Source organism: Pristis pectinata, chromosome 18 (genome assembly GCF_009764475.1).
Source record: "Pristis pectinata isolate sPriPec2 chromosome 18, sPriPec2.1.pri, whole genome shotgun sequence".
NCBI lineage: Eukaryota > Metazoa > Chordata > Chondrichthyes > Rhinopristiformes > Pristidae > Pristis > Pristis pectinata.
Window position 1 is genome coordinate 25,138,312 of NC_067422.1, and position 27,380 is coordinate 25,165,691.

At 41.5% G+C, this 27,380-nt stretch overlaps 1 protein-coding gene and 1 long non-coding RNA gene across 3 annotated transcripts; one reads left to right on the plus strand and one right to left on the minus strand.

Annotated features, from left to right (window-relative positions):
• Nucleotides 1-2,005: 2,005 nt before the first annotated feature.
• Nucleotides 2,006-27,193, minus strand: LOC127579820 (uncharacterized). Of its 2 annotated transcripts, none has more exons than XR_007957732.1 (7): nucleotides 26,955-27,193; nucleotides 24,735-24,799; nucleotides 22,081-22,236; nucleotides 18,065-18,165; nucleotides 17,201-17,319; nucleotides 13,173-13,276; nucleotides 2,006-3,976 (listed from the first exon to the last, which is right to left on the minus strand). It is a non-coding gene; the product is annotated as an uncharacterized LOC127579820 (long non-coding RNA). The 2 variants fall into 2 exon arrangements; XR_007957731.1 differs by lacking the exon at nucleotides 26,955-27,193 and adding an exon at nucleotides 25,019-25,201.
• LOC127579819 (RING finger protein 222) lies at nucleotides 25,538-27,064 on the plus strand. The gene has a single exon (XM_052032777.1). It carries the CDS (start codon nucleotides 26,257-26,259, stop codon nucleotides 26,833-26,835), a length of 579 nt encoding a protein of 192 aa, XP_051888737.1. The 5' UTR covers nucleotides 25,538-26,256; the 3' UTR covers nucleotides 26,836-27,064.
• Nucleotides 27,194-27,380: the final 187 nt, after the last annotated feature.

Below are 27,380 nucleotides of genomic sequence, written 5' to 3' on the forward strand. Positions count from 1 at the left end.
ACCATTGAAAGCTTATAAGACAAAATAATTGTCTTCTCCCCTAATGAGGAAGGATCTATAATAGAAATGAAAAATGGCAGAAATACTCAGTAGATCAGGCATCATCTGTGAAGAGAGCAAGAGTTACTGTTTCAGGACAAGGCCCTTTCATCAGTTCCGTGTTCTCCTCCACATTTATCTTCTTGCTGCAAAGTTTTGCAGCCCTCCTTTTCCACCATGTCACCTCATATCAAAGGATTTTCCATGGCTTTTGGGAAGAGAGTTCCAGATTATCATCATCCTATCATTTGATTCCACCCCCCACGCCCCTTTCCAGTCACTCAATATTAAAAAAAATATATTGATTTGTCTATCTCAAATCTAAAGTGCCATCTTCAACAAAGATCCACATTTAGTCACATGTCCCTTATCAACATATTGAAATGTTATCTGCTCTATTTCTTGATGCTAAAGATCCTCACTGAGTGCCTGAACCAAAATTCCACATGGTGCATTTGTGCTTCAGAAAGGTCAACTCTTGCCATACTACACATTAATACAAAAGAGTCTAGTGCACACTTGAAAATACAAACTGCTTTATACCTAGTGCATTTCAGATTTAAAAGTTTGGTGAATAATAAACTCTTAACAGAAAAGCTGTAATTACCACATAAATAATATATGGCTATAGTAAACTACTTTTTCATTACTATTCAATTATTAAAGTCTTCAGGTGGAGACCATTATTTTTAAATAGGAAATGATATCTTAATGGAAAATTAAAGCTAAATGACTATATTACAATCTTACAGTAAGTGTATCTTTGTTTGGCAAAATAATTAAAATGAAATCATCTGTAATAAGTCACTTATGCTTTTAACATGTTTTACCTGCAGAGGGCAAACATGTACCAAATTTGAAAGTTGCTGTTATGTATGAAAAATGGTAAAAGTTCATGTCTTCAATGGCCTATGGGTGAGAAGCACATATACTACAATGTTTTAAAATACATTTTTTTTTGTAAAATGTAACATAATATTTTTGAAACATGGACTAAAAAGCAGATGTCCTGGGTGGGGACTAAATGTGCTGAGAATGGCAGCGTTGGGAAGCTGTGTGCATCAGGGATCGACTGAAACAATTCCCTTTGGAGAGATGGTGTATATCTTCAACGAGGTCAAAGGAGTCTTCTTCTCCTTCTCCCTGGGTTTTTTCCCCAACTTAATTCCACAATCTAGGTTGGCACATGATATTGCATTCAGGATAACCAAAGCCAGGGCTTCCTGAATGCTGAACAATTTAAAGAATAAGATGAAGTAGAGAAAGGGGGATGTATGACACATTAATCCCATGAATGAGAATCTGGCCAAATACAGAATGATTGAATGGATATATAAAAAAAGAAATAAAAAGGGCAGAGAGAGAATATAAAAGCTGTCTGACAGCTAACATAAAAGAGAATTGAAAAACCTTCTGTAGGTGTAGAAATAATAAATGGGCAGAATGAGAAGGATTAGGACCAATGGGGGACCAAGAGGGAGATCTGCATGTGGAGGGAGAGTCCATAAAGGGGATACTGGCCTGAGTTTGTTGCATCTGCCTTTATGAAGAAAGAAGAGAGCGAAATAAAAGTTTAAGGCACTAGATAAGCTAAAAATCGATAAAGTGAAGAGTTTGCACTGTAGTCTGTTAAGGGTACTGCATGCCAGGATTGTGGAGGTGCTGGGTATGACCTTTCAATCCTACTTAGACATGCTGCTGATGCTAGCAAACCAGATGACTGCATATATTGCACTCCTGTTCAAAATTGGATGCAAAATAAGTCCAGCTATCAAGCCCAGTCACTTTAACATTAAACTTCAGTAATGTGAAATCTGCTGCCAGCAATAATCAGGGAGAAATCAATAGTTGTTTGTATAATGGATTAATAAAGGAAAATCAATACGATATGATAAAGACAAATGTTTTTAACAGATTTTATTTTGATAAAGTAATACAGAGTGTGTATAAGTTGATGTTATCCACATGGACTTTCAAAAGACAGCCAAAGAGAAAAACAAAAAAAAAACCTGCAGATGCTGGAAATCCACAACAAAAACAGAAAATGCTTCACGTAGTTGCCAGACCTGCTGAGTGTTTCCAGCAATTTCTGCTTTTGTTGATGCTTAAACTTGTCAGAAAAATTGAAACCTACACAATCAAAAGGTGGAGAAAGATAAGTCGTGGCACTCTCCAAAAGATGGCATTCCCTAAGAACCACTGCTTTTCTTGAGATAGACCAATGACTTATGTTTGGGTGTTCCGGGCCTTAATTTCAAAATTTGCTGATGATACAAAAAATTGGATATGTAGTAAACAGTGATGAAGATGGTGATAGACTTCTGGAGAAGGTGAACAGGCTGATAGAGTGGGCCATCATGTGGCAGATGATATTTAACATATAGAAGTACAAAGTGAAGCATTTTAATAGAAGGAATGAGGAGGCAATATAATATAATATACAGGAAAAGAGGAACCAAGCCATGATGGGACTTAAAAAAGCAACTGAGATCCTGGGCTTTATAATTGGGATAGAGTATAAAAGTGAACTTAAACCTCGGAAAAAAGGAGATTCAGCATAAATACTGGTTTGGTCACTGCCCTATAGCGATAATACATTGACCCTTCTTATTTAATGAGGGGACAAGACTCTCTTTAACATAGTGTGGATTTTATGGCCTGACAACTTATAAGCCCGAAACGCAATGTCCATGCATGTGTCTGTGTGAATAAAATCCCTCTGTGTGGCAGATTTTCCCTCTTTCCACAACTTACCATTCTCACAAAAATGGGAAAGAGAACATATAAACTACTAACCAGAAAATGAAAGACAAGTAGAGATCAGCTAGTCCATTTGTGTCCTCCCAATGTGACATAACTTCCTGACGGTGGCACTAAAAATGATGATCTAGTGCATTCAGTACTAATATCTCTTGAATTAGTACAGATGGTACACCTGCAAGTCATTAAGAGATGAGAATACTTGGTGGAGGTGAGATGAGCTAGGACATAGTTTGGTCCATTATTAATGCTGGCAGGATAAATTGCAGAACTGTACATTTGAAAGTTTAATTGGAATTAGAGGTAGAAAAAAAGATTATTGGTTCTAGTCATTGTAATCATATGAATGAAAATGAGTGTAAATGGTGAACAGCAAGTACAATATCTCTCAAGAATGACTATGTCTGGTACTCTGGAATTTTATATTTGCTGTATTGTTGCATGACATATGTTATGGATTATCTGTATCAGTAGTTCCTGCTATGTTAAGCCTTTGATCACAAAAAGTACAATACCTGTCACGTGAATAAAACTGGATTTTTTTTGTATTCAGCATCGATGCAAAAATCAACAAGTATGTTACTGTTCAAAAATATCTTACGTATTTTCAATATGGACCCACTTTCTTCTTTCCAAAATATACAAAGCTGTTCAGTTGTCTGTAATCCAGCAATTACTAAGGGAAAGGGGAGCAGCAATGTTGCCTAGTGAGTGTCTACACTGGATTCTTAAAATCAGCATAGGTTTGAATGTTAAATTGTGCAGAGCTTATTATTGAACCAAATGCAAGATTCATAATAGGTGCTTAATAAAAAACAGACAATGCTCAGTTAAAAACTGACAACAAACAAGGAACCATGAACTCTCCTATATACATACCACTGGATAACAAAAAACTGACAAAGGAAGAAAGGTTGCAAAAATAACATTCACATTTTGCCAACAAGACAAGAGCATGATAAATTCATTAGTCAACAATGGAACATTATGTACAGCTTGCCTTCAATTACAAAATGACGAAGGGGACCGACAGTGTTGAGTTCTTAAACAGTTACAAATATAGTAGAATGGAACTGTTTTTAATCAGCATGGGTTAGGAGGGCTCCTAGTGAATTGGCAAACCCTTTTGCACCATGCTCAAATTTCTTCTTGAAAAGTAGACTGTGGGAAGCTGCAACTGGAAAGATAAATCTGAATTAAAATGCTCACTTTAATGTGGAGCCAGAAAGAGCAGCATTGCACGTTAAAGCTGTGGGCCTTTGCCACCTTTGGCCTTTGGCCAGCACCCTCTTTGGTTGTTCTATCTCCACCTCCCTCACTCCTGGCGCAATCTTATTCCTAGTCTATAGACCTTTGTGGCATTTCAAAATTACTTTCAATGTCCATAGAGAGCATACTTTAACTCCTATCAACACAAACACATGACTCCTGACAATATACACAAACTTCTCAAAAATTGTTATCATAAAATGCATGCCCAAAACATTGAGTCCAGTTGAAGGGTCTTGACCCAAAACGTCGACTGTCCATTTTCCTCCATAGATGCTGCTTGACCCACTGTTCCTCCAGATCCTTTGTCTGTGCTCCAAAATATTGAGTGATGACTTATTTATTCAGAGTAAGTTTAGTTAGTTTCCTTGTCAACCAGGTTGCCCCCACCTATTGAACATCATATTCACTTACTCTGCAAGAATGTTGTACAATGATTATGGTTCCAGAAAATGGATGGATCGAGACAATTAATTCCAAACCAAGTAGAGATACATAACTCTCTGTACTGAGACCAACTGCCTGTGCAGTCATCCAAGTAAACCTTAGATTTTCATTTTAATTTCACAAAATAGATTTTATTTGTTAAAAATAAATTTTAGAAATACAAAAACACAGTGCATGGCTTTCTTTACATTCGTAGTGTCATTCAGCCTTTACATTCACAGTGTTATTGGCTCTGTGCATTGGTAGTGTTCACATATTCTGCATACAGAGCACCATTGCCACTCATGTGGCCTCCTGGGATGATACAAACTTCCAGTGTGTGAGAGGCTTCTACACAGCCCCTCAAATCTAGTGGCAGAAAGCCCTTAGACTACCATCCTTCCCCACAAAGACTTTGCATTGGCTGCATCGAGCTTCAGTGCATCCCTCAGCATGTTCTCCTGTAGCCTGGAATGTGCCAGTCAGCAGCATTCCTTAATGGACATCTCATTATACTGGAAGACCAACAATGGTTTTGGACACATCCAAGAGCATCTGTCACCAAATTGATGATCTTCCAGCAGCACTTGATGTCTGTCTCCTTTGCTTGTCATGATATTTCCGATGATCATGTTGTATTGTCAATACGTAGACAGTAGTCAACTTCAAAACAATTCTCTTTCAAAGGTTGTTTAACCATAAACTTCCATCAACTCTTGCTTCCCTTTCCCTGATGTAATTCAGTCCAGTAGTTCAAAGTGACAGGATTAGCCCACTTTAGCGGTTCCTCAGATCAAATGTACATTTTACTGATTTCTTTTCCTGACCTGTGAGTGGATGATTCTACATTCAGTGAGTCTGTTACTACCCATAATGCTCACAGCCTGACTTACAGCCAGCTCATCACAGTTTTTGCACAAATTAGACAATGTCTTTTCTACTACTTGAAGGAGTTGTTCCTCAACTTTTGCTTCCATTTTAAATACAATGTCCTGATATTTGATCACCTGCAGCACAGGGGGGCAAATAGACTGGAAAACCTCCTACTGGACCCATTTCTGAATCAGGTTCAAACTGGCAGTCACAAGTGTTAAGTATTAAAAAGCCAAGACGGAATGTTCTGGAGGCCCGGCAGGAGAGGGAGACAGTGGATCCCGTCAGATAGTTCCCCAAGTAGACTGTCAAAGTCATTTGGCAGAATGCCTCATCACGTCAACTCTCAAACAAGCAGAAAAACCTCATTTGGCTAGTGGTGAGAAGAACCCGTCCCATCAGATCTTTTATGCACAGCCAGAGTCTCATGTTGGCAGTGGTGCAGATGAGGTTGTCATCCACCTCCTTGTGTATTGTTTGCCAAGAGATTTGGAAAGGAATGCAATGTTCTTTATTAAGGTTTACCCTGAGGAGCTGCTTAACACTGCCAAGTTTTCCCCCAAGTGCTCCGGTTTCATGTCCCAAATCCCAAAGACAGGCTGGTCAGTAGATTAAATGGCTGCTATAGCTAGACAGAAGGAGAATTGGGGTCAGGGGAGTTGATGGGCATGTCAGAGAGAATAAATGAGAAATAAGTAGGGGAATCAGACTAATGGAAATGCTTTAGGGGCTGGCATAGACCCATTGGGCTGAATCGCCTCTTTCCATGTCATAAGAAAATATGAGAATATGAGAACTACAGAACTCCGTGTTCTGCAAACGTTTCCCGGACACACGAAGACAAAGAGATACTGGAAGATTATCAGCTTGGTGAAAGGCACTCTTTGATCTGCCTAAAACTTGTTCGTCTCCAATGCAAGGAGCTGTCTGCAACTGAATGCTCCTGACTGGCACACTCCAAGGTGCAGGAGTGTTGCTGAGGGATGCACTGTAGCTCGGTACAGCTGCCACAAAGTCTTTGTGGGGAAAGGCCATTGAGTATCCTGCCACCACTGGACACTAGAAGCTGGACCCTGTGTTATGGGAATGTTTGGGACCGAAAAATTGATGGCATTGTAAATATTGCAGGTGAATGTAAGTGAATGAATATAACACCATGCCTAGTTTGTATAAACATCTATTTATGAAGAAATTATATATTTTCAGAAAAAAATTAAAAACCAGCAATTAATCATGTTTGTGGCTCAAATCATAGATTTGGCAAAGTGTTTACCAAAGCTCCATTTAATGTTGTAATACAGAAATTAGAACATTATGAAATTTGAACACAGTTACTGTATTGGAAAGAATGCACAAAATGTGTAATCCTCCAGACAAAGATGGCATCTACAAACTTTAAGTTAAGTGAGGGGAGAGAAGCAGGGTTTTGACAAAAGGTCCAGACCTCTTTTTAGAAAACTGGAGATTGGCAGTGTATTTGGCTAACTGTCTATTTTTACTTTACATTTTGACCCTTTGTAATTTTAAAAGAAAAGTTCCTTGAACGATTGTTGTTTTGATCAAGAAGTGGAAATATAAGCTTCAGGAATTGCTGTCCTCCTCAGATAGTTGGCTTTGTTACAGCTGGACAGCAAGGATTAGGGACAGAGTAATATTGGAACTGCTAAGATACTCAGCACGGAAGATAGGAATTTTAATTCCACAATACAAAGTTATTGCAGTTGGATAGCATACCTTGATTTAAAACAGCTGTAAGTTTTGAATAAGTAAACAGTACTTTAAAGAGAAATCTGTTCTCGAAACATAACACTCATACCAAGTGCACACTGTGGAGAAGAAAATAATAGACGTAGCAAAAAATAAGGGAGATTAAACCGTTGATTGGTATAACATTATAACTTCGGTAATACTTAGAAAACAGATCTTATTACACATAATGAGCAGTGTACATAGCTATTCTTCCAATCAAAGAATAATAAAATAATTGTTCCATAAAAATACTTAAGAAAGGTAAATTAGACAAATAGTGAGTCTTGCACACGTTGTAACACTTAATCTCTGCAACAGAATTACATGTATTTTCAGAGGATTGATAGAAACTGCCTGAAATTGGAAATTAATCCATGAAATAAAAATGGATTTTGATATATTTATAAACCAGAAGTCCTGTGATCTGAGTTAAATAAGTTTCTCCTTTCTAATGCCTTACCCAGAATACCAATAGATTGCCTTCAACCTCACACCCTGCTGCTATTATTTTTATTAATCCATCCCTGCACCACGTTTACCTCCCCCAACCCTATGGAGAACATGCCTCTTACTAACATTGCTTATCTTCCCCCACTCCTGATCCATTCCTGTTGATATCTTTTACCAGGCCTTTACTATTCTGCTGTAGCTATTGCTTGCTTACTAAATTCCTGCACATCTGCCAAGACTTTTTCTTGGCTTTGTTCTATCAGATTAGTTTACCTGCACTGTTGAAACCACCACTCTCCCCACTTCACCAATCCCATGGGTTACTTGTCAGCCAAATAGTTTCTCAGCATTTGCTGATCTGTCTTTCTTCCTATTCCATTTCTCTCTGCTCTTTCTGTTTTCTTTCTTCCTTTCTCCATCCCACCGGCTTTCCACTATCATCTGCACACACTTTCAACCACCACTTGCCCACCATAACATCCCTTCACCTGCCTCAATATAATTACAGTCTATGGCCTTCGAAGCTTTTTCACCTGCTTTACCTCCCCATATGCATTGACATGGGAGATTGACTTGTTAAAGATAAATTCAAGGTTCCCAATAACCTCTATTTATCATTTTTTAAAAATGGTGTAGTGTGATTTTCCAATGGAAATCCATCTTAATCTACCTCGAGAAGCAACCCAGTATCAATGCAGCTGTTTCTGGTTACCAACAAAGGAGGTGTTTACAAGTTTGCATAGACTGTTACCACTGGAGACTACAGCTATGTCTTCCAAGCTTAATCTGGAAAATAGGGGTAAAGTATAATATTTTACACAACTTGCTCAAATGCTGAATCCCAACAACTTACTACATTGCCGTTGAATTCAATGTGGAGCCTAGCAGCAGAACACAGCTTGGAAATTGCCAACAGATCTCAGCCAATAAGTTTGGGACATTTGCATTTGCATAGGAAAACCAACAAAATTCAGATTTTGCATGTCTGCATGCTATTTCTGCAGAGAAGGCTATCTGGTGATGGTACTGCACGTGAACATATTTTGGCAAAAGATCAAGGTCTGGATGCTGCCCTGTTTTTTTTCATGATTGTTGCAATGAGCTTGATCAAGCTGATCTCCAGCTGGAGGCACACAAGAGGATCACTGGCTATCTGCAGTCCACAGTTCTGCTCATTTCAGCTTCTATGCATGTGAGATCAACACACAGAAGTCAGTGAGAAGCAGGTGTTGGGTTGTGGGTGCATCTAACCTCTCAATCTGCTGCTGGACTCATGTCTGAACACATCAGCTGAACATTGATGTGCTGAACTAAGAGGGTGGATACTTTCTGGTACAAGAATTGCTACCCTATTTCTCAAACCTCTAAAAAGAGGTAGGTTAATGTAGGTGGTTTGCTTATTTTACTTTATTTTAAGGTTTATAATAACGTAATTATTTTAGGACATTTTAGTGAAATTTTAGAATTTTTCTTAATTAACTTAACATTTTAAAAAATTATTTATACTTATTTAATATTCAGAAAATAGTTCCTCAGGCCTTTGTCATCAATGAGCTATCATTGAGTCATAGATTTACGTTGCACGGAAACAGGCCCTTTGACTCAACGTCCATGCCAACCAAGGTGCTGACCTAAGCTATTCCTATTTGCTTGTATTTGGCTCATATCACTCTGAACCTTTCCTTTCCATGCACCTGTCCTTCCTGTCCATGTACCTACGTAAAGGCTATCAGGATGTCCAAAGTTAAGGAACAAGACTGGTGAAATAATAAAAGGAAACAAAGAAACAGTAGATATGTTAAATCAATTTTTCCATCAATTTTCACCATGGAGTACACTGCAAACATCCATAAGATAATTTCAAATAATGGAGGAACATGTAAAAACCCTAATCACAAGGATAAAGTATTAGAGAAGCTCATGAGGCTAAAGGTGAAAAGTCACCAGGAAGTGATGGCTAGCACCCAGTGATTTTATAGAGGCCGCCAAGATAGTGGACCTATTGGTTGAATTATTTCAAAACTTGCTAGATTCTGGGAGCTTACTGGAAGATTAGAAAACAGCCAATGTGATTCCCTTGTTCAAAAAAGGAGGAAGACAGAAGGTGGGGAACTTTAGGCCAGTTAGTTAAATCTATTGTTGGCAAGATGCAAGAGTCAATAATCAAAGAGGAAGTAACCAATCATGTAGGAAGGCTGAATTTAATCAAACATAGTCAACGTGGTTTTATGAAAGGTCAATCATGTTTGGCAAATTTGCAAAAATTCTTTGAGAATGTAACAGAGAGAGCTGATAGTAGGGTACCTGTAGATGTCATGTATTTAGATTTCCAAAAGGCATTTGACAAGGTGCTACATAAGAGGCTGGTGCATAAATTAAGAGCCCAAGTTATTGGAGGATGTGTGTTAGCATGGATTGAAAACTAGCTGTTACGTAGAAAAAAGAATTAGAATAAACGGGTCCTTTTAAGGCCGGAGGGATGTAACTAGTGGAGTACCCCAGGGATCAGTTCTTGATCCTCAGTTGTTTACTACATACAATAATGACTTGGAGAAGGGATGAAAGTGTAAGGTATCCAAGTTTGCAGATGATATGAAAATAGGTAGAAATTGTGATTCTGCAACAGGATATGGATACATACAGTGACTGAGCAAAACCCTGGCAAATGGAGTTTAATGTGGGAAGTGCGAAGTCATGCACTTTGGTAAGAGGAATCAAAAAGCAGGTTATCTAAATGGAGAAAGACTACAAATTAGTGAAGTTCAGAGAGATCTAGGAATTCTCATGCATGGGGTAGCAGAAAGTTAGCAAGCAGGTTCAACAAGTAATTAAGAAGTCAAACAGCATGTTGGCCTTTATTGCAAAGGAGTTGGAGGGTAAGTATAGGGTAGTTTTGTTATAATTATACAAGGTGTTGGTTAGGCCACACCAGGAATATCATCCACAGTTTGGATAATAGTAGCATTGGAGTACCAAAGGAAATTCACCAGGCTAATTCCTGGAATGAGAGTGTTGTCCTATCAAGGGAGGCTGGAAAGTTTGTGTCTGTGTTCCTTGGAGTTTGGAAGAATGAGAATTGACCTTATTCAAACATATAACATCCTAAGGGGAATTGACAGGGTAGATGTTGAGATTTATTGCTCATGGGAGAGGCACAAACAAGGGGACATAGCTACAGGATAAGGGGCAGGTCATTTAAAACTGAGATGCAGAGAAATTTCTTCTCTCAGAGGGTGGTGCATGCTGGAATTCTCTGCCCTGAGGGTGATGGAGGCCAAATCATTAGGTATATTTACGGTGGAGATAGATAAATATTTGAAAGATCAAGGAATTGGGGGTTATGGGGAACTGGCACAGAAGAGGAGTTGAGGCTAACATAGATCAGCCATGATCATATTGAATGGTGGGGCAGGCTTGAGGGACCTGATAGCCTACTCCTGCTCCTATTTCCTTGTGTTCTTGTGTCGATGCCGACACCTGAGGCCTGGTAGGTGCTGATGGACCAATCTGCCTTGCAGGAGGACTCTTGAATGGGTGCCCCTTCATACTTGGATCAGGTTAATGCAGGTGGCTGGGTACTGCATGTGGTGTGTTCAGGCAGTGGGTCAGATCCAAGTCAGTCCAGCCCATTCCTATCCAAAGATGCACTGTGGTACTGCACAGCAGGTTGCATTTAAAACCTAGTGTAGGCATGGATTAAAATTAAATTCCATGAGCACTCAGGCTTTCTGCTACTGAAAGTATGCTTCCTGTGTCTTGGCAATAATCCTGATGCAAGTCTTATACTTAAATGATATAATTAAAATATAACCTCTGATCTGTTTGCCAACTGAATTGCTATATAGTCAGAAATTGAATTGCTAGTAAACAGATAAAAAATACTAATGAAAATCCAGAGGGAGTGGACAACATATTTAAGCAGCACCAAATTAGGAGCTATGATAAGGAAATTGTATAGTCGAAGTAAAGTTACCATTTATTGAACTACCCCTTTACATGTTCCTAAAATTAAAATACTCCCATTTGATTTTGGATTGTTTAATTGGTGTGCACCTGAGTATTTCCAGTGATGTCAAACACTGTTTCCCCTTCACTGTACACGTCAAATGCATTTTCTCATTCTAATGCTAGATGTGTAAAATTAAGTAACAAGATTGTGCTGAAGAACATATATAATTTTACCGGTTTAGTAAAAAATGTAGGGTAAAGGAATAGTAAACAGGATAATGGTGGGAAAAAAAAAGCAGAGAGGTCCAAGGTTGAGGGTCACACTATCCTCTTACACTGTTGTTCTGGCAACCTTTGTCTAGGATAGAGTCCTGATACTGAAACCCGGACATTGGCTTCTTTCAGTTAAGTGACTACCTGTAGTATGTTAGTTGGGGATCTGTGCTCAGATTTCCATGGCACTTCAGGTGACACATGAAAGAGTAGACTGCATACACTGCGGCGTCTGCACCAGATGGGTATCGCCTATAGCCAGAGTTTTTTATCCCTGCCTCTTATTACTTTTACTCAACTATTGGCAGAGAAAGGCACATGCTGCTTCTTAGTAAACATATAGTCAAGTGGTGAATGGCATATGGACTTCTGAATTAGGAGCAGGACTAGGGCATGCAGCCTCCTCCACTGTTCAATAATACCATGGCCCATTTTTTCTTACAACAGAGACAAGATGGCATTCCCATCAATCCCATTCTGCCACTTTTTTCCCTGTAATCTCTTGGCTCACATGTCTATCAACTCCATTCTGATCTTCCTACCATCCACCCAAACCAGGGGTCAACTTGCAGTAGCCCATTAACCTACCAACCAGTACATCTTTGGGATGTAGACACAAGAGACTGCAGATGCTGGAATCTGGAGCAACAGACAATGTGCTGGAAGAACTCAGCGGGTCAGGCAGCATCTGTGGGAGGAAAGAAATTGTTGATGTTTCCGGTTGAGATGCTGCATCAAGACTCAAAGGGTCAGGACTGATGCAGGGTTTCGACCTGAAACGTCGACAATTGGGCACAGATATTTTGGATTAAGGTGCCACATGAAGACCAGGGTTGTGAATGTAGCAAGTCATTCTCTGATTGAAACATGTGGGGATGAGCTCTGATGAAAATATCTCCACTATGTTTTGTACATTTTGAGACCTAGACAATGAATGACAATTGATCAAGAACTGACATGATCTAGAGACACAAGATCTGGAATCTTGGAGCAAAAAACAAACTGCTGTAGGAACTCAGTGGATCAAGCTGCATCTGTGGAGGGAAAGGGACGGTTGACGTTTCAGGTTGAGACCCTGCATCAGGACTCAAAGTGTCTCAGGTCTTGCTTTCTCTCTTTCTCACTTTTGATGAAATGCCTGCGACCTGAAACATTAACTGTTTCTCTTTTCATGTATGCTGTTTGACTTGCTAAGTTTTTCCAGCATTTTCTGTTTTAATTCCTGCATATAGGTCTGAGACTGAGTCCCACTTATTATCTTGGTGTCTCAATAATACAAGACACCTTCAATTCCAGATCTATCTATTCAAAGTCCATCCAATAACTACAAGTAGCCCATCTGAATACTATTCACAGCCCATTCACTTATTGTTCATCATCCTTACCTGATCTTGATCTTCCAGGATTGAATGTGGATCAGTATTTTCATGTTGACTGACATCTTGTACCCTGCCATGGCTGAACCGGTGAAGATCAGCCTGATGCATTCCTGCCAAGTATCCCATCAAGCTTCATGGTTAGGTTAGATTTGTAGTTTATTATATTGGCGTACTTATACATGATTTTTACTATGTGCATTTAAATAAAATTCATTGTGATCATATAGAAGATTGAAGGCTGTTCTGTAGTTTATAGATTTCTATTTCCTGCCCCATTAAAGAAATATCTATGAACTAACAGTAAGTATTAGCTGCTAGCTGGAATCAGCTCCATACATTCAGTTCCATTGACTTTAATGGGTCCAAATGTGCAGTACAATTATAGTCTATTCTCACTCATTCATCTGTTACTGACCAAAGGTAAATCTCTCCTTCAAATTGTTTACTGTAAAAGAAGTTTTGCTCCATTTTGAAATAATGTAGTCAGAGGTGATTTGTATTGATGCAAATTATGTCAAGTATTCAATCTACCACATTTGAAATTAAATATTTATCAAATTCTATTATGAAACTGGTACCTTTCAAAAATTCAGCAAAGCTTAGTAATTGCTTTATGGCAGGCACTTTAATTGTTAAAAAAGTGTGGACTGGGGTTCAGCAGGGTGGATAAATATAATTAAAATGGAAGTGCAACCAGTAGCCAATCTCAAAACATCCATTTTTACTTTTAACTCGGGTGTGTTTGGAAGCAAGTGCATAATCCCACCCAGTGAAGGGGCATACAGATTACCATTGGCGAAATAGGCTATTTGAATAAGACTTACAATTATGTTTATATTTAAGGTCATGCACAGCTTTCTGGACTTCCTGAAAGTCATCAGTGCACAAATGTTGAGACGGATGTTGTCAATTCATGGGATTAATTAAAAGGCACAGATGAAGAAATCAATAAGAGCTCAGTGCTCACGGCCGCTTTTTTAATCCCCACTGGAAAAATGTTTATTGTGATTGTTTGATGTGAGAGGCCAATTTGTAGATTTTCAGACTATTGACACTCGGACTCTCAGGATGGATGATGTTGTAGCTACCTTGACCTGGGCTTCAGACAATGAACAAAATAACCATGTGCAGGGTTAATAGCCTCCACTGGAGAGACTTGCAGAGGGAAGGGTTTGTCATCGGACAGGAGGGCAACGGAGAGAGGAATGACAGAGAGGAGGGACAGTGAGAGCAATAACCAAACAGTAGAACAACGGAGGGGCTGGACACAGGGAGATATGTAAAAGAAAGGACAGCAACAGGGAGGTGAGTGACAGGGCAGCGGAGTGACAAGGAATGACAGGTGGGGTAATGGCAGTGAGGGCAGTGTCAGAGAGGGGAGCAGTACAGAGTGATTGACAGAGAGGATAATGTCAGAAAGAGGAGGAACAGAGCAGGGACGACAGAGTAGGCAGTGATGGGAGAGTAACAGAGAGGGAATTGGCAGACCGACACGAGTCACAGAGACTCAGCTTCCTGAGTCTCAGCTGGAAGAGCAGTACTTCTGGAGGCTGTTGTCACATTATATAAAAGCAGAATTATGAGTCCTGCTGGAAGAGGACCTGCTCATTACTGCAACTATTTGTCCTGCATTATCAGTACCCATGAAAAGCTGTGAATATCTTCCCTACTGTTACCAGTTTTGGTTCCAGGTACTCCAGGATCTGGAAGATTCCACTCTCTTGCAGTTAAATACATAGGGTAGGTAGTTTTCTTTTATTGCCAGGGTTGGAATTTATGTCAACTCTGATGACATTAATCAGAATGAATGGGAGTTGCATTGCTCCCAAAGATGCAGGACTTCACTGATGACATTGATTGCACAAGTGACAGTCAGAGTACTATCATGACACTTTGTCAACCACAAGGGATTCCACTCAATGCAAATAGTGCTGGCACAACCTCAAGAAAAGGTTCATGCAACAGTGGGCCAGATTCAAGCTTCCCTATTACTTTGGACCCGGAAGCAAACTTAAGGAGTAGCTGCTAGCAGCTATGGGATCCCCATCTATCCCCCATACCATCCTCATCCCACCAGCCACACTGCCCCCACCTCCTCACCACCACCCCCCTGCCACTCAGAGGGGTTAGTGGAGGCAGGTACTCCCACAACATTTAATAAGTATCTAAGCAAGCACTTGAATTGCCAATGCATAGAAGGCTAAGGAACAAGTGCTGGTAGATGGGATTAGTATAGATGGGTACTTGATGGCCGGTATGGACATGGTGGGCTGAAGGGCCTGTTTCTGGGCTGTGTGGCTCCATGACTTCATGGCAATTTAAATGATCAAATCAAGAACATGTCAGGCAGGTCCATTCCCCTCCTGGTGTCACATAATGCAGACACCAAACAGAAATATTGTACTAATGCAATTAATCCACTTTAAATGCACAATTAACGCTGCAAATTTTTTCAAGAAAGGGAGTAGGGATAACCCTGGGAATTACAGACCAGTGAGTCTTACTTCAGTGGTGGGCAAATTACTGGAGAAGATTCTTAGAGACAGAATTTCTGGGCATTTGGAGAAGTGTAGGCTGATTAGGGACAGTCAGCATGGCTTTGTGAGGGGCAGGTCATGCCTCACGAGCCTGATTGAATTCTTTGAGGATGTGACAAAGCACGTGGATGAAGGTAGAGCAGTGGATGTGGTGTACATGGATTTTTAGTAAGGCGTTTGATAAGGTTCCATGGAAGGCTCATCAGAAAGTCCGGATGCTTGGGATCGAGGGAAACTTGCCTGTGTGGATTCAGAATCGGCTTGCCCATTAAAAGACACAGGGTGGTTGTAGATGAAACATATTCTGCCTGGAGGTCGGTGACCAGTGGTGTCTTCAGGGATTCTGTTCTGGGACCCCTGCACTTTGTGATTTTTATAATGACTTGATGAGGATGTGGAAGGGTGGGGTTAGTATGTTTGCAGATGACATGAAGGTTGGAGGGGTTGTGGATAGTGTAGCAGGTTGCTGTAGGTTACAACGGACATTGATAGGATGCAGAGCTGGGTGAGAAGTGGCAAGATAGAATTCAACCGGAAAAGTGTGAAGTGATACACTTTGTAAGATGGAATTCGAAGGCAGAATACAAGGTTAATGGCAGGACTCTTAACAGTGTGGAGAAACAGAGGGATCTTGGGGTCCACGTCCATAGATCCCTCAAGGTTGCCATGCAGGTTGATAGAGTTGTTAAGAAGGCGTATGGTGTGTTGGCCTTCATTAGTCGGGTGGTATTGAGTTCAAGAGCCGTTTAAGAGACTTTTTCCCAGGGCAAATATCGCTAACATGAGGGGGCATAATTTTAAGGTGACTGGAGGATGGTATAGGGGGGATGTCAGAGGTAAGTTTTTTACACAGAGAGTGGTGGGTGTGTGGAACACACTGCTGGCAGAGGTGGTGGAGGCAGATATATTAGGGACATTTAAGAGGCTCTTAGATAGGCACATGAATGATAGAAAAATGGAGGACTATGTGGGTGGGAAGGGTTCTCCGTCCATAACTGTGATCTGCATCTCCCCATTGTCAGTCTCCCCCCCCCCCCCCCACTCGATCACAGATATGTCAGTCCTCGGCCTCCTCCACTGCCAGGAGAAGTCTAAGGCAAACTGGAGGAACAACACCTCATTTTCCGTCTTGGAACCTTGCAGCCTAATGGCATGATCATCGAATTCTCCCACTTTAAATAATCCCCACAACTGCCCCCCCCTCCCCACATCCCCCCAAACCATGCCTTTTCTTCCCTTTCCTAGCCTATATTTTTTCTACCCCCCTTTTTTCCTCCTTACCTTTGACCCATCCCCCAGTGGATCTGCTCTCCCCACCTCCCCCACACCTGCCTATCACTATCTCTTACCTGCATCTACCTATCACCACCTTGTGCCCACCCCGCCTCCCCTCTTTTGTCCACCTAGCTCTGCTCTGCTTTTCCCTCCTATATATTGGGCTTCTCCTTTTCCTATCTTCAGTCCTGAAGAAGGATCCTGACCCGAAACATTGACTACCTGCTTTTCTCCACGGATGCTGCCTGGCCTGCTGAGTTCTTCCAGCATCATCGTGTTTTTCATTTAGATTCCAGCATCTGCAGTCCTTTGCTTCTCTCAACAGATGTTATTGGTTGGGCCTGTAAAAGAAAGAAGTCCCATTAATTTTGTGCTTTACATGATCCCAGAATTTTCCAAAACATCAACAATGTACTTTTGAAATCAGTGATCTGATATTGATGTTTGCTGAGCATAACCTCATAAACAGCAATAGAATCATCCTTTTTAGTGCTTTAGGCTGAGAGAAAAATGTTTATCAGGTCAGCAGGAGAATTCTCTTGTTCCTCTCTAAATATGAAGATCTGTTCTGTCAATGTGGAGGTTGCTCTGATTTAACATCTCATCCAAAAGTGATACTTCCAACTGTGCATTAGTTGTTGGATGTTAAATTAAATGTTGTAGTCTCTGAACTGCGGCTTGAATGCCTGACCTTCGAACCCTGAGGTATGAGTCGACCACTGAACCAGAACTGGGACGATGCATGTGTGCAATGCTTATCCACGATGTAAGAAGGCTTGCTCTTTAATTATTGCATTAAACTCTGTTTCCCCTTTCCAGCCAGAAGAACAGGCTTCCTGTCTCTGAGATTGATCGTCGAGAATATGCTGCAGCTGAGACCAGAGCATGGTTTGACCAATCCAAGCCAGTCAGATCAAGGTTACAAGTACAATTTTGTTCAGTTGGTACTGTTTTTTTGGCAGCAATTGTCAAATTTGATGGTTTGCATTTCAATTGCCCTCTAGAAAGAAAGACATTATCATGTGATGAATGCACCATTCATTTGTTGCCAGAAAGTGAGCACATTGTCAAAGCTGGAACACATACCCAACAAAGCCAAATCACTTGGCCTTCAAATGAACACTCAGTATGATTAGGTTTCTTAAATGTCATTTCATGGAAACTGGTAAGGAGGTGCCAATGATATGCTGAAAAACAAAACAAGAAATTGAATAAAGATTCCAGGACTGTGCTAACAATGCATTATTACTTAAATTTCATTCTAGGTGAAACAATGATGACAGCCAACCAACACAAATGCTTGCAGCTCATGTTAATGAATAAAAGCAGATGCCATTTCCCTCAAAAAGATTAATTGCTCCCTCCCTTCTCACCCACTGAACATTTACTGATGTTAACCCTTGCATGTGCAAAGACAAAGGTTAGCCTCAATGAAGCCTTATGTTTAGCTACTTTACAACCAACTTTATAAAATAGTCAATTTTCTTGAAATAACTGACACCAGTTGGCTAGTCTTTCTGGGATCTACACATATGAGAAACTACTGAAAAGTAATTAGGATCCTTAATAAATCATCGTTCTGAACTTACTTGCATTTGGAACATGAAACAGCATAGAACCAAACACAACATGAAATCAGAAAAATGCATATTCTGGAAATCTGAAATAAAAACAGAAAATGCTGGAAAAACTCAGTAGGTCAGAAAGAGAAGCAGTTAATCTTTCAGGTTGAAGACCATCCATAAGATCCTGCTGAGTTGATCCCGCATTTTCTGCTTTTATTTGAGCTAAACACGAATTGAAATACTTCTAAATGTCTGAGAAAATGCACCAATGTGGCATCATTTGAATCAGTTGTTGTCATTTATTTTTTTAGGACAGCATCTTCATTAAAGCAGCATCAATTTACAATTGCAAAAATAGCAACTGACATTTGCACCTGACATTTAAATAGAACAGATTTTGAGTCACAGAGTTGTACAGCATGGAAACTGGCCCTTTAGTACAACTCGCCCATGCTGACTAAGGCACCTGCCTGAGCTAGCCCCAATTGTCTGTGCTTGGCCCACATCCCCCTAAATCTTACCTGTCCATGTATCTGTCCAAATGTCTTTTAAACATTGGAATTGTACCCACCTCTACTACTTCCTCTGGCAGCTCATTCCATATACCTTGACTCTCAAGTCCTCTTCATACCTTACCCCTCTCACCTTAAAGCTATGCCCTCTAGTTTGAGACTCCCCTACCCCAGGTAAAAGACTGTGACCATTCACCTTGTGTATGCCCCTCAGCCTTCTTCCTTCTGGGGAAACCATTCCCAGCCTATTCAGTCTCTCCTTATAACCCTTCAGTCCCGGTAATACGGCAACCAAAACTGCACACAATATTCCAAGTGCAGCCTCGCCAGTGTCTTGTCTAACATGATGTCTGAACTCTTGTACTCAATGCCTTGGCTGATGAAGGCAAGCATGTCATATGCCTTCTTCACTACCTTGTCTACCTGTGATGGCACTTTCAGGGAACTATGTGCTTGTACCCCAAGGTCTCTCTGTTCTACAACACTCCCCAAGGCCCTGCCATTCACCATAGTGTCCTGTGCTGGTTTAACTTCCCAAAATGCATCACTTCGCAGTTGTTTAAGTTCCATAAGATCATAAGACCATAAAATATAGGAGCAGAATTAGGCCATTCTGCCCATCAAGTCTGTTCCGCCATTCAATCGTGGCTGTTTTTGTTTTCATCCCCATTCTCCCACCTTCTCCCTGTAACCATAAACCCCTTTATCAATCAAGAACCGATCAACCTCTGCCTTAAGTATACTCAATGACTTGGCCTGTACAGTCCTCTGTGGCAACAAATCCAGATTCACCACCCTCTGGCTGAAGAAATTCCTCCTCATCTCAGTTTTAAAGGAACATTCCCTTTATTCTGAGGCTGTGCCCTTGGATCCTAGACTTCCCTCCTAATGGAGACATCCTCTCCACGTCCACACTATTCAGGATCCGGTACGTTTCAATGAAATCCTCCCATCTGCCGTTCCTCTTCCTACTTTCCCATTTGATCTAGATCATGTTGTAACCTTAGACAACCTTCTTCATCATCCACTAGACTACCAATTTTGGTGTCATTGGCAAATTTATTGACCATGCCACCTCCAAGTTGTTAATATATATGACAAACAACAGGGGACTCAGCACTGACCCCTGCGGCACACACTGGTCACAGGCCTCTAATCTGACAAACAATCTTCCACTACCACCCTCATACCACCAAGCCAATCTTGTATTCATTTGGATAGCTCACCCTGGATCCCGTGTGATCTAAGCATTCAGACTCACCCTACCATGTGGGACCTTGTCAAAGGCCTTGCTAAAGTTCATGTAGAGATTGTTTACTACCCTGACCTCATCAATCCTCTTGGTCACCTCTTCAAAAAGCTAAATCAAATTCGTGAGACATGATTTCCCACACGCAGAGTCATGCTGACAATCCCGAATCAGTCCTGGCCTTTCCAGATACAGATAAATCCTGTCTCTAAAAATCGCCCCCAGTAACTTTCCCACAACTGGCCTGTAGTTCCCTGGCTTGCTCTTGCAGTCCTTCGTAAATAAAGGTACAGCATTAGCCTCCAGTCTACAGAGGGATAAGCAAAGTGCTTGAGGTAGAAGGAAAGTTAATCAGCCTTCAAAGGTCACTTTCACATCAAAGTAAAAGTAAAAAGTTGGATTTAATTGAGGAAGTATTTTATTAATAATACCCTGAAGATAATATCAAAATATACAAGTAATATGTAAATTCAAAAATGTGCCTTATAGTCATGCAGCATGGGAACAGGGCCTTTGGTGCACTGAATCCATGCCAACCATCAAGCACCCATTTATACCAATTCTACACTAATCTCATTTTATTCTTCCACATTGCCATTAACTCCTGCACGCTTGAGAAAAGTTACAGTGACCAATTAACCTATTAACCCACAGGTCTTTGAGATAAGGGAGAAAACCAGAGCATCCGGAAGAAACCTATCTGGTTACAGAAAGAATGTGCAAACTCCACACCTGAGGTCAGAATTGAACCCAGGTTGCAAGAGCTGTGAGGTAGCGTCTCTGCTTGCTGCACCACTATGCTGCCTTATAGTCTCCTGCCTCAGACCCAATCTCCATGGTAACAGCCTCTTCTGGTATATATGCTGCAGCCTTCACCACATAGGCCATACCTAAAATATTCCGGCTCTTCTGGAAACAAAAGGTGACCTGACTTAATGGAGTGCGAGGTAAGGCACGCTGCATTGCAGGCACTCAGGGAATGACAGGGTGGAGAATCGGCCCCAGTGTTTTGATCATTTCTGCATTTTGCCCGTCAGCCTTGCCTGATGCACGTTCTTTAACCTGCCTCAGTTACTTATTATTCGAGAGGCTCCAGACACTGAAACTGAAACCTGAAAACCGTGCATGAAATTCAACAAGTGAATGTTGAAGCAGAACGTACCAGTACCCCGAAACTCCCAATGCATTCATTCCCATTTTATAACCTCTGAGAAAACGATTTAATTTTAATGAAACTGCTAAATAAAATAGTTTTAATTGAGTCCTGATGAAGGGTCTCAAGCCGAAGAGTTGATTGTTTATTTCCCTCCATAGATGCTGCCTGACCTGCTGAGTTCCTCCAGCATTTTGTGTGTGTTGATCCAGATTCCAGCATTTGCAGAACCTCTTGTGTCTTAGTTTTAAATTGTAGAGAAGGCGGGAAGAGGGATGGAAGGAAGAAAGGGAATATCTGCGATAGTTTGAGGCTGGGGTTGCTATGCAGACAAAATCATAAAATGCTGGAAAAACTCAGCAGGTCAAGCAGCACCTGTGGAGAGAGAAACAGATGATGTTTCAGGTCTAGGACCCTTCACCAGAAATAGGAGAGAAACAAGTTAGTCAGGGTAGCAGAGGGTGGAATGAAGGGAATGCCTCCGATAGGATAAGATAATGTGGCTGTTAAGGGGCAGTTAAGCTCTTTTGTCTGAATAATGTGCAGTGAAATTAAGTAGTTGAGATTGTTGTGTTAATGAGGGCAGTTAGAGAGTGAACAATACGAACAAGAAAGTTTGTTACCTGAAGTTGTAGTCTTCAATAGAATCTGGAAGGCTGCAATGTGCCCAGCTGGAAAATGAGGTGCTGCTCCTCAGACTTGTGTCGGGCCTTGTTCAGTACAGGAGAACAGTACAGGAGACCACAGTCAGAAGGGTGGGAGTGGGTGGAGAATTAAAGCTGCACACAATAAAAAGATCAGGGTTACCCCTGTGAACTGAATGCAGGTATTCCACAAAGCAATCAGCCAAACTGAATTTAGATTCTCCGATGTAGAGGAGACCACATTATGAACACCAAATGCAGCACATTAGATTGGAAGAAGCACATTTTGCATTTTCTCTTTTTGTTTCAGATTTCCAGCTAATGTAAGTTTTTTTGTTTTCAACATGATTTGCTTACTTGTGCTTATCCATAGATCTGTGCCACAGCTGAAGTTGCCAGATCCTTTGCATGTACATGACAGTAAGTACTGTTAGCATTTCTCATACTATTACTGGAAATTTAGATTTTTATGTTAATGAGAATCTTAAATCATGTCATTGTTTGGTAGGTTCTACAAATATGAAACACGTGTACCTTGACTTCCTGAAATTGCATAAATAATTTACATGAAGTATTTGGAGTAGATTTAATGACAATGTTTACTTGTGGTGCAAACTTTTGAGAATTGGAGCGTGTGCTCTCAAAATAGGATAGGATAGAATATCTTTATTAGTCACATGTACATCGAAACACACAGCGAAATGCATCTTTTGCCTAGCGTGTTCTGGGGGCAGCCCGCCAGTGTCACCACTTCTCCGGTGCCAACATAGCATGCCCACAACTTCCTAACCCATACGTCTTTGGAATGTGGAAGGAAACCGGAGCACCCGGAGGAAACCCACACAGGCACGGGGAGAATGTACAAACTCTTTACAGACAGCGGCGAGAATTGAACCTGGGTCGCTGGCACTGTAATAGCGTCACGCTAACTGCTACATTATGTGCCTGTGTCATGGTCAGCAGAGACATTGTGGGCTGAAGGGCCTGTTTCTCCACTGCACTGTTCCATGGAGGCACAATTTTACATCAGACATCAGCAGGTGCCACAAAATTTTCTATCAGTGCACATTTGTTAAATCTGTCCCATTTTTATGGGTCATTAGGTTAAATGGCTACACTAAATTTCTCCTGAAATAAGTGATAGTAACAGTGTCAGTGTTAACGGGCATCTGTGTGATAATAGGTTAAAGGAAGAGAAGTACGGGAGAGGGATTAATGGGCATCTGGAGAGCTGGCACTGGCTAAATGGCCTCCTTCTATTGCATAAGAACATTTAAGAAATGCGAGGGTAGGAACTTTGCTAACAAGGTCAGAATTAATTGCCCATCCCTAATTGCCCTGCAGTCCCGTCAAAAGGTAGAGCAACTTATACTCAAATGTGATTTCTACACTTGATGTTATGGTGGCATTTAAGTTTGAATGTTAATTTCACTACTCTGTTATTTTAGCAAATTTATAATCATGCATTCTGCTGAGCTTAAAAGAGTCAAGTGATTATGTTTTCAAGCCAGAAAGAGCTCCCTTTAGTTCATAAACTTTAAACTTGCTAAATCCTTACTACTTTACATCCAATTTTAGTCACATTCCGAGACACACTTACCTTTTTTATTCACTATTATTCTGCATTAGGCAGTGGGCTCCTGATTTCATTAAACGGTGCTCAGACTTTTACTTTACACATAATTTTGTTTGTAATCAGCAACTCTTGATCCACGCAAACCTGAATCATTTAATTTTAGTGAACATCCTCAAATGGAAGGGAACTTACTAAAATTTGCATGTCCAAAATTTTAGAATTCAAACTCCTGGTCTTCAGTTTTGTTAATCTAATTTCATGTTTATAATGTAATTCCATTTAATTCAAAAATATATTGACGGTCAATCATAAAAAAACTAATATAAATGAAACATGACAGGAGTATTACCAGCAGAATCTAAATTTAACAGATATATAGAGTTCGTTAGCGAGGTGCTACGAATCAGTTAGAGTCCTGTTCTGCTCGAATTTCATTTCCATGTCAGACTGGTACTGTGCTTTCCCAAATTGCATCAGTGTCTGGCAATGAACATTTTGTATTTCAGTCCTTTCATTTGTAGACTGTAATTATTCCTACAGCTGTCACCATTGCGTTCGTTGAAGGAAAAGTAGTTGAAATTTTGAAACAGCTGATGGTATGGGACTACGTAAAATACAAATGGAAAGTCAGCAGATGTCTGAGATTGAAAGAAGGACCTGCATTTAGATACCACCTTCCACGTCCCTTTCAGCGAGACCAACAACGTTGGCAATAAAGTACTATTTAATGTGTTGTCACTATTGCAGTCAGTAATCTGTAATTGTAAATAGATCGCTCCCCAGACCTGGGACAGGCTTTTTCGGTGCCATGGAGGTTGATGATTCGAACACCATAAACTAGGAGGATTTTTACTAAAATTTAATAATCTGGGTTTACATCTTCAAACTAAAACTTGAGCTCCAGAATGACTATCCAGTTCATCGAATATCACACTTCCAGTCCACAGCAGAGAAACTACTTCCAGCTTGGGTGATTGCCTTATGGAATACCTGCACTCAAAAAAAATAAATTGATTTTAACTGAACCGAACTGGAGTGTTTTGTTTATTATTTGTACCTGGAATGTGAGCAGCATTGATGACTTCTATTGACTATCCTCATTGTCCTGAAGGCGTTCAGAACCTGTAATACATTGCGGGACTGGCGTCAAATTAAGCTCGAACGGACCACGCGGGCACACACCTTTCCACAAGAACTGTAGGGAGAGTGGTAGCCTTTGCGGTTACTTTATCTAAGAATAAACCACAAGCCCCTTTCTAAACATTGAATTCCCATTCTGCGGGCTGCAAAACCAGCGCTGTAACAAATACAATGCCATGTCCAATCATATTTCCCCCTCACATTCCCGCTATTGCCGTTAAATCAAGAACTGCACCCAGCCAGCCATCGTCTCAGATTTCAGATCCGAAACCAACTTTTCCAAGTCTTAAAAAGCGGTGACAAGACCGGCTTGTTGCTTTTAAGGTTCCCAACGTTGGAAAATAAAAACCGAGTGAAATCTCATCGGTTGCCCAGGAACACAGTCCTTCCGCTTACAGTAAATGCAAAGTTCTCCTCAGCCGACTGGAAGTTGGTAAACAACAACCGCTGGAGAACAGCGGGTTCAGCAGCATCGGGGGGTGGGGGGAGAAATTGCCAAATTGTCAACGTTTCGGGTCGACACCCTGCGTCAGGACTATGTCCTTCCCACCCCCCCCCCCCCCCCCACAGATGCTGCTCGACCCGCTGAGCAGATTGTTTGTTGCTCCGGATTCCAGCTTTCCTGGGAAATGGTGCAGAGCGGTTAATAGAAACCGGAGACACAAGAGCCCGCGGCTGCTGGAATCTGAAGCAACAAGCGAACTGCGGGAGGAACTCAGCGGGTCAGGCAGCGTCTGTGGAGGGAAATAGTCGAGATTTCGGGTCGACATTTCGGCCCTTCATTAGGACCGGATCGGAAACCAATGCGAACAGAAAACGGTGTTATTTCGTCTGTTATAAGTTGTTATCCCGGACCTGAAATGGTTAGCAAAGGATGCCAAAATTTGACCTAACTTTTTCGCAACCGTAAGAAATAAAACGATTGAGACATTCAGTGACAATTCCGTACCTTTATAAATAACAGACAGTTTAACATTGCTGCTGCGGTGTCCGATTTGAGCAGCTGTGGATCTGATGACCATCAAAAGCCACGTCTGTTCCCTGGGGTGGGAATTCTTGGCTCCACAGTTCTGAAGCATCTCATGCTCCAAAAAATACGGTAGGCGAAGGATTCCACGCGCTCCCTCAGAGCCGCTCCAGTTGCTCAGAGAAGAGACTGAAAAATGGGTTGGTTGCTGAACAAGTTCAACAAGACTGGAGCGCTGATCACCTGCCAGGGGCACAAACCTCCACCTCACCGACCTTGTTGTGGAATGCGGATAGCAAGATGCAGTTATAAGCCAGGTGTTTCATCAATGCACTCCTGACAACACAAAAGCCTCAACATCTGGGAAGGCGACACCAAGGGAAAGGCTGCGTTGGATTTTTGGCTTCGCCTCTTGTCTGGGACCGGGAGCGGGACTGCTGAGAGAGTTGGGAGCGGCGGGAGGGGTAGCAATATGTCGGAAGAGGCAGGGTCCGAGTGCCCCGTTTGTTATGAGAAGGTGTCTCGCCAGAACCAGTCGCTCAGGACTCTGACTTGCAACCATATCTTCTGCCACGACTGCCTGGTCAAGACGATCATCAACCAGGAGGGGCAGCCCAAGAAGGTGGTGTGTCCCGTCTGCCGGCACGTCACCTTCCTGCACAGAAGGAGCTTGGGCTGGATCGCCAAGAGCAAAGAGGAGAAGCAGACGCTAGAGATTCCGCTGTCGCCCACCTTCTCGGAGCCGGGGAGCCCGCCGCCCGAATCTCACGGGGCACTCCCTCCGCCTCAACCCTCGCTCCTGCGCCGCTTGTTCGGCTCCTGCCCGCGGACTTTATCCTCGGCCCGGAATCCAGCACTAGGCACCAGCCAGATTTTCGTGATCAGCGGTCGGGGCAGGCCGATGAGCGAGGAGGAGGTGCGGGCTCCCGGCGAAGCGGTGGTCTTGGAGCACCGGCGCTGCAGGCTGCGCTGGGTGCTGGTGCTGCTCTGCTTCATTATCATCGGGGCCGTGGTCGCTGCCATCCTGCCCTGGGTCACCTCCTTCAAGTGAAGTGGCGCCGAGGACCCCCACGCCTGCGGTGGCAGGTACTGTACCTGTAAACTTTCATTCACAAGACGCACGTTTGCAAAAAAAAAACAAAAAGAGGATTAACGTGGAGCTGTGCTCACCTGTTCTAGTTTTGCTCTACTTTCCAAGAAAGTACTTCTTCGGCAACCCCTTGAGAGGCATGGGCCGGTTACAGGATATACAAATTGCACTTGTACAGGACTCTTCTAAAACAATATTTTTTTTAAAGTTGTAAATATTAAAATTGTGAACATTTGCTAACTCTTCTAAAGGAGTTACTAATCTTATTGACAACTTGTTCTGATTAAAAATATCTCGTGTTGCTGATATAAACGGATGAGTTGTACCGAATTGATTTAAGAACTCTTATTTAACATCGGTAAATGAATCAAAACTTCGCTCCTAAATACAGAGCAGCAGTTGTTACACTTGAATATACTCGTACTATATGTTGCGCACGTATAGACTAGCCACAGCGTACACCGTTTATTCCTTCCCAACGTCCTTAACTTCACGCTGTCCTTGTG

Excerpts from the sequence above, each read along its gene's own strand:
- LOC127579819 (XM_052032777.1), top strand. The coding sequence starts at position 26,257 with ATGTCGGAAGAGGCAGGGTCCGAGTGCCCCGTTTGTTATGAGAAGGTG.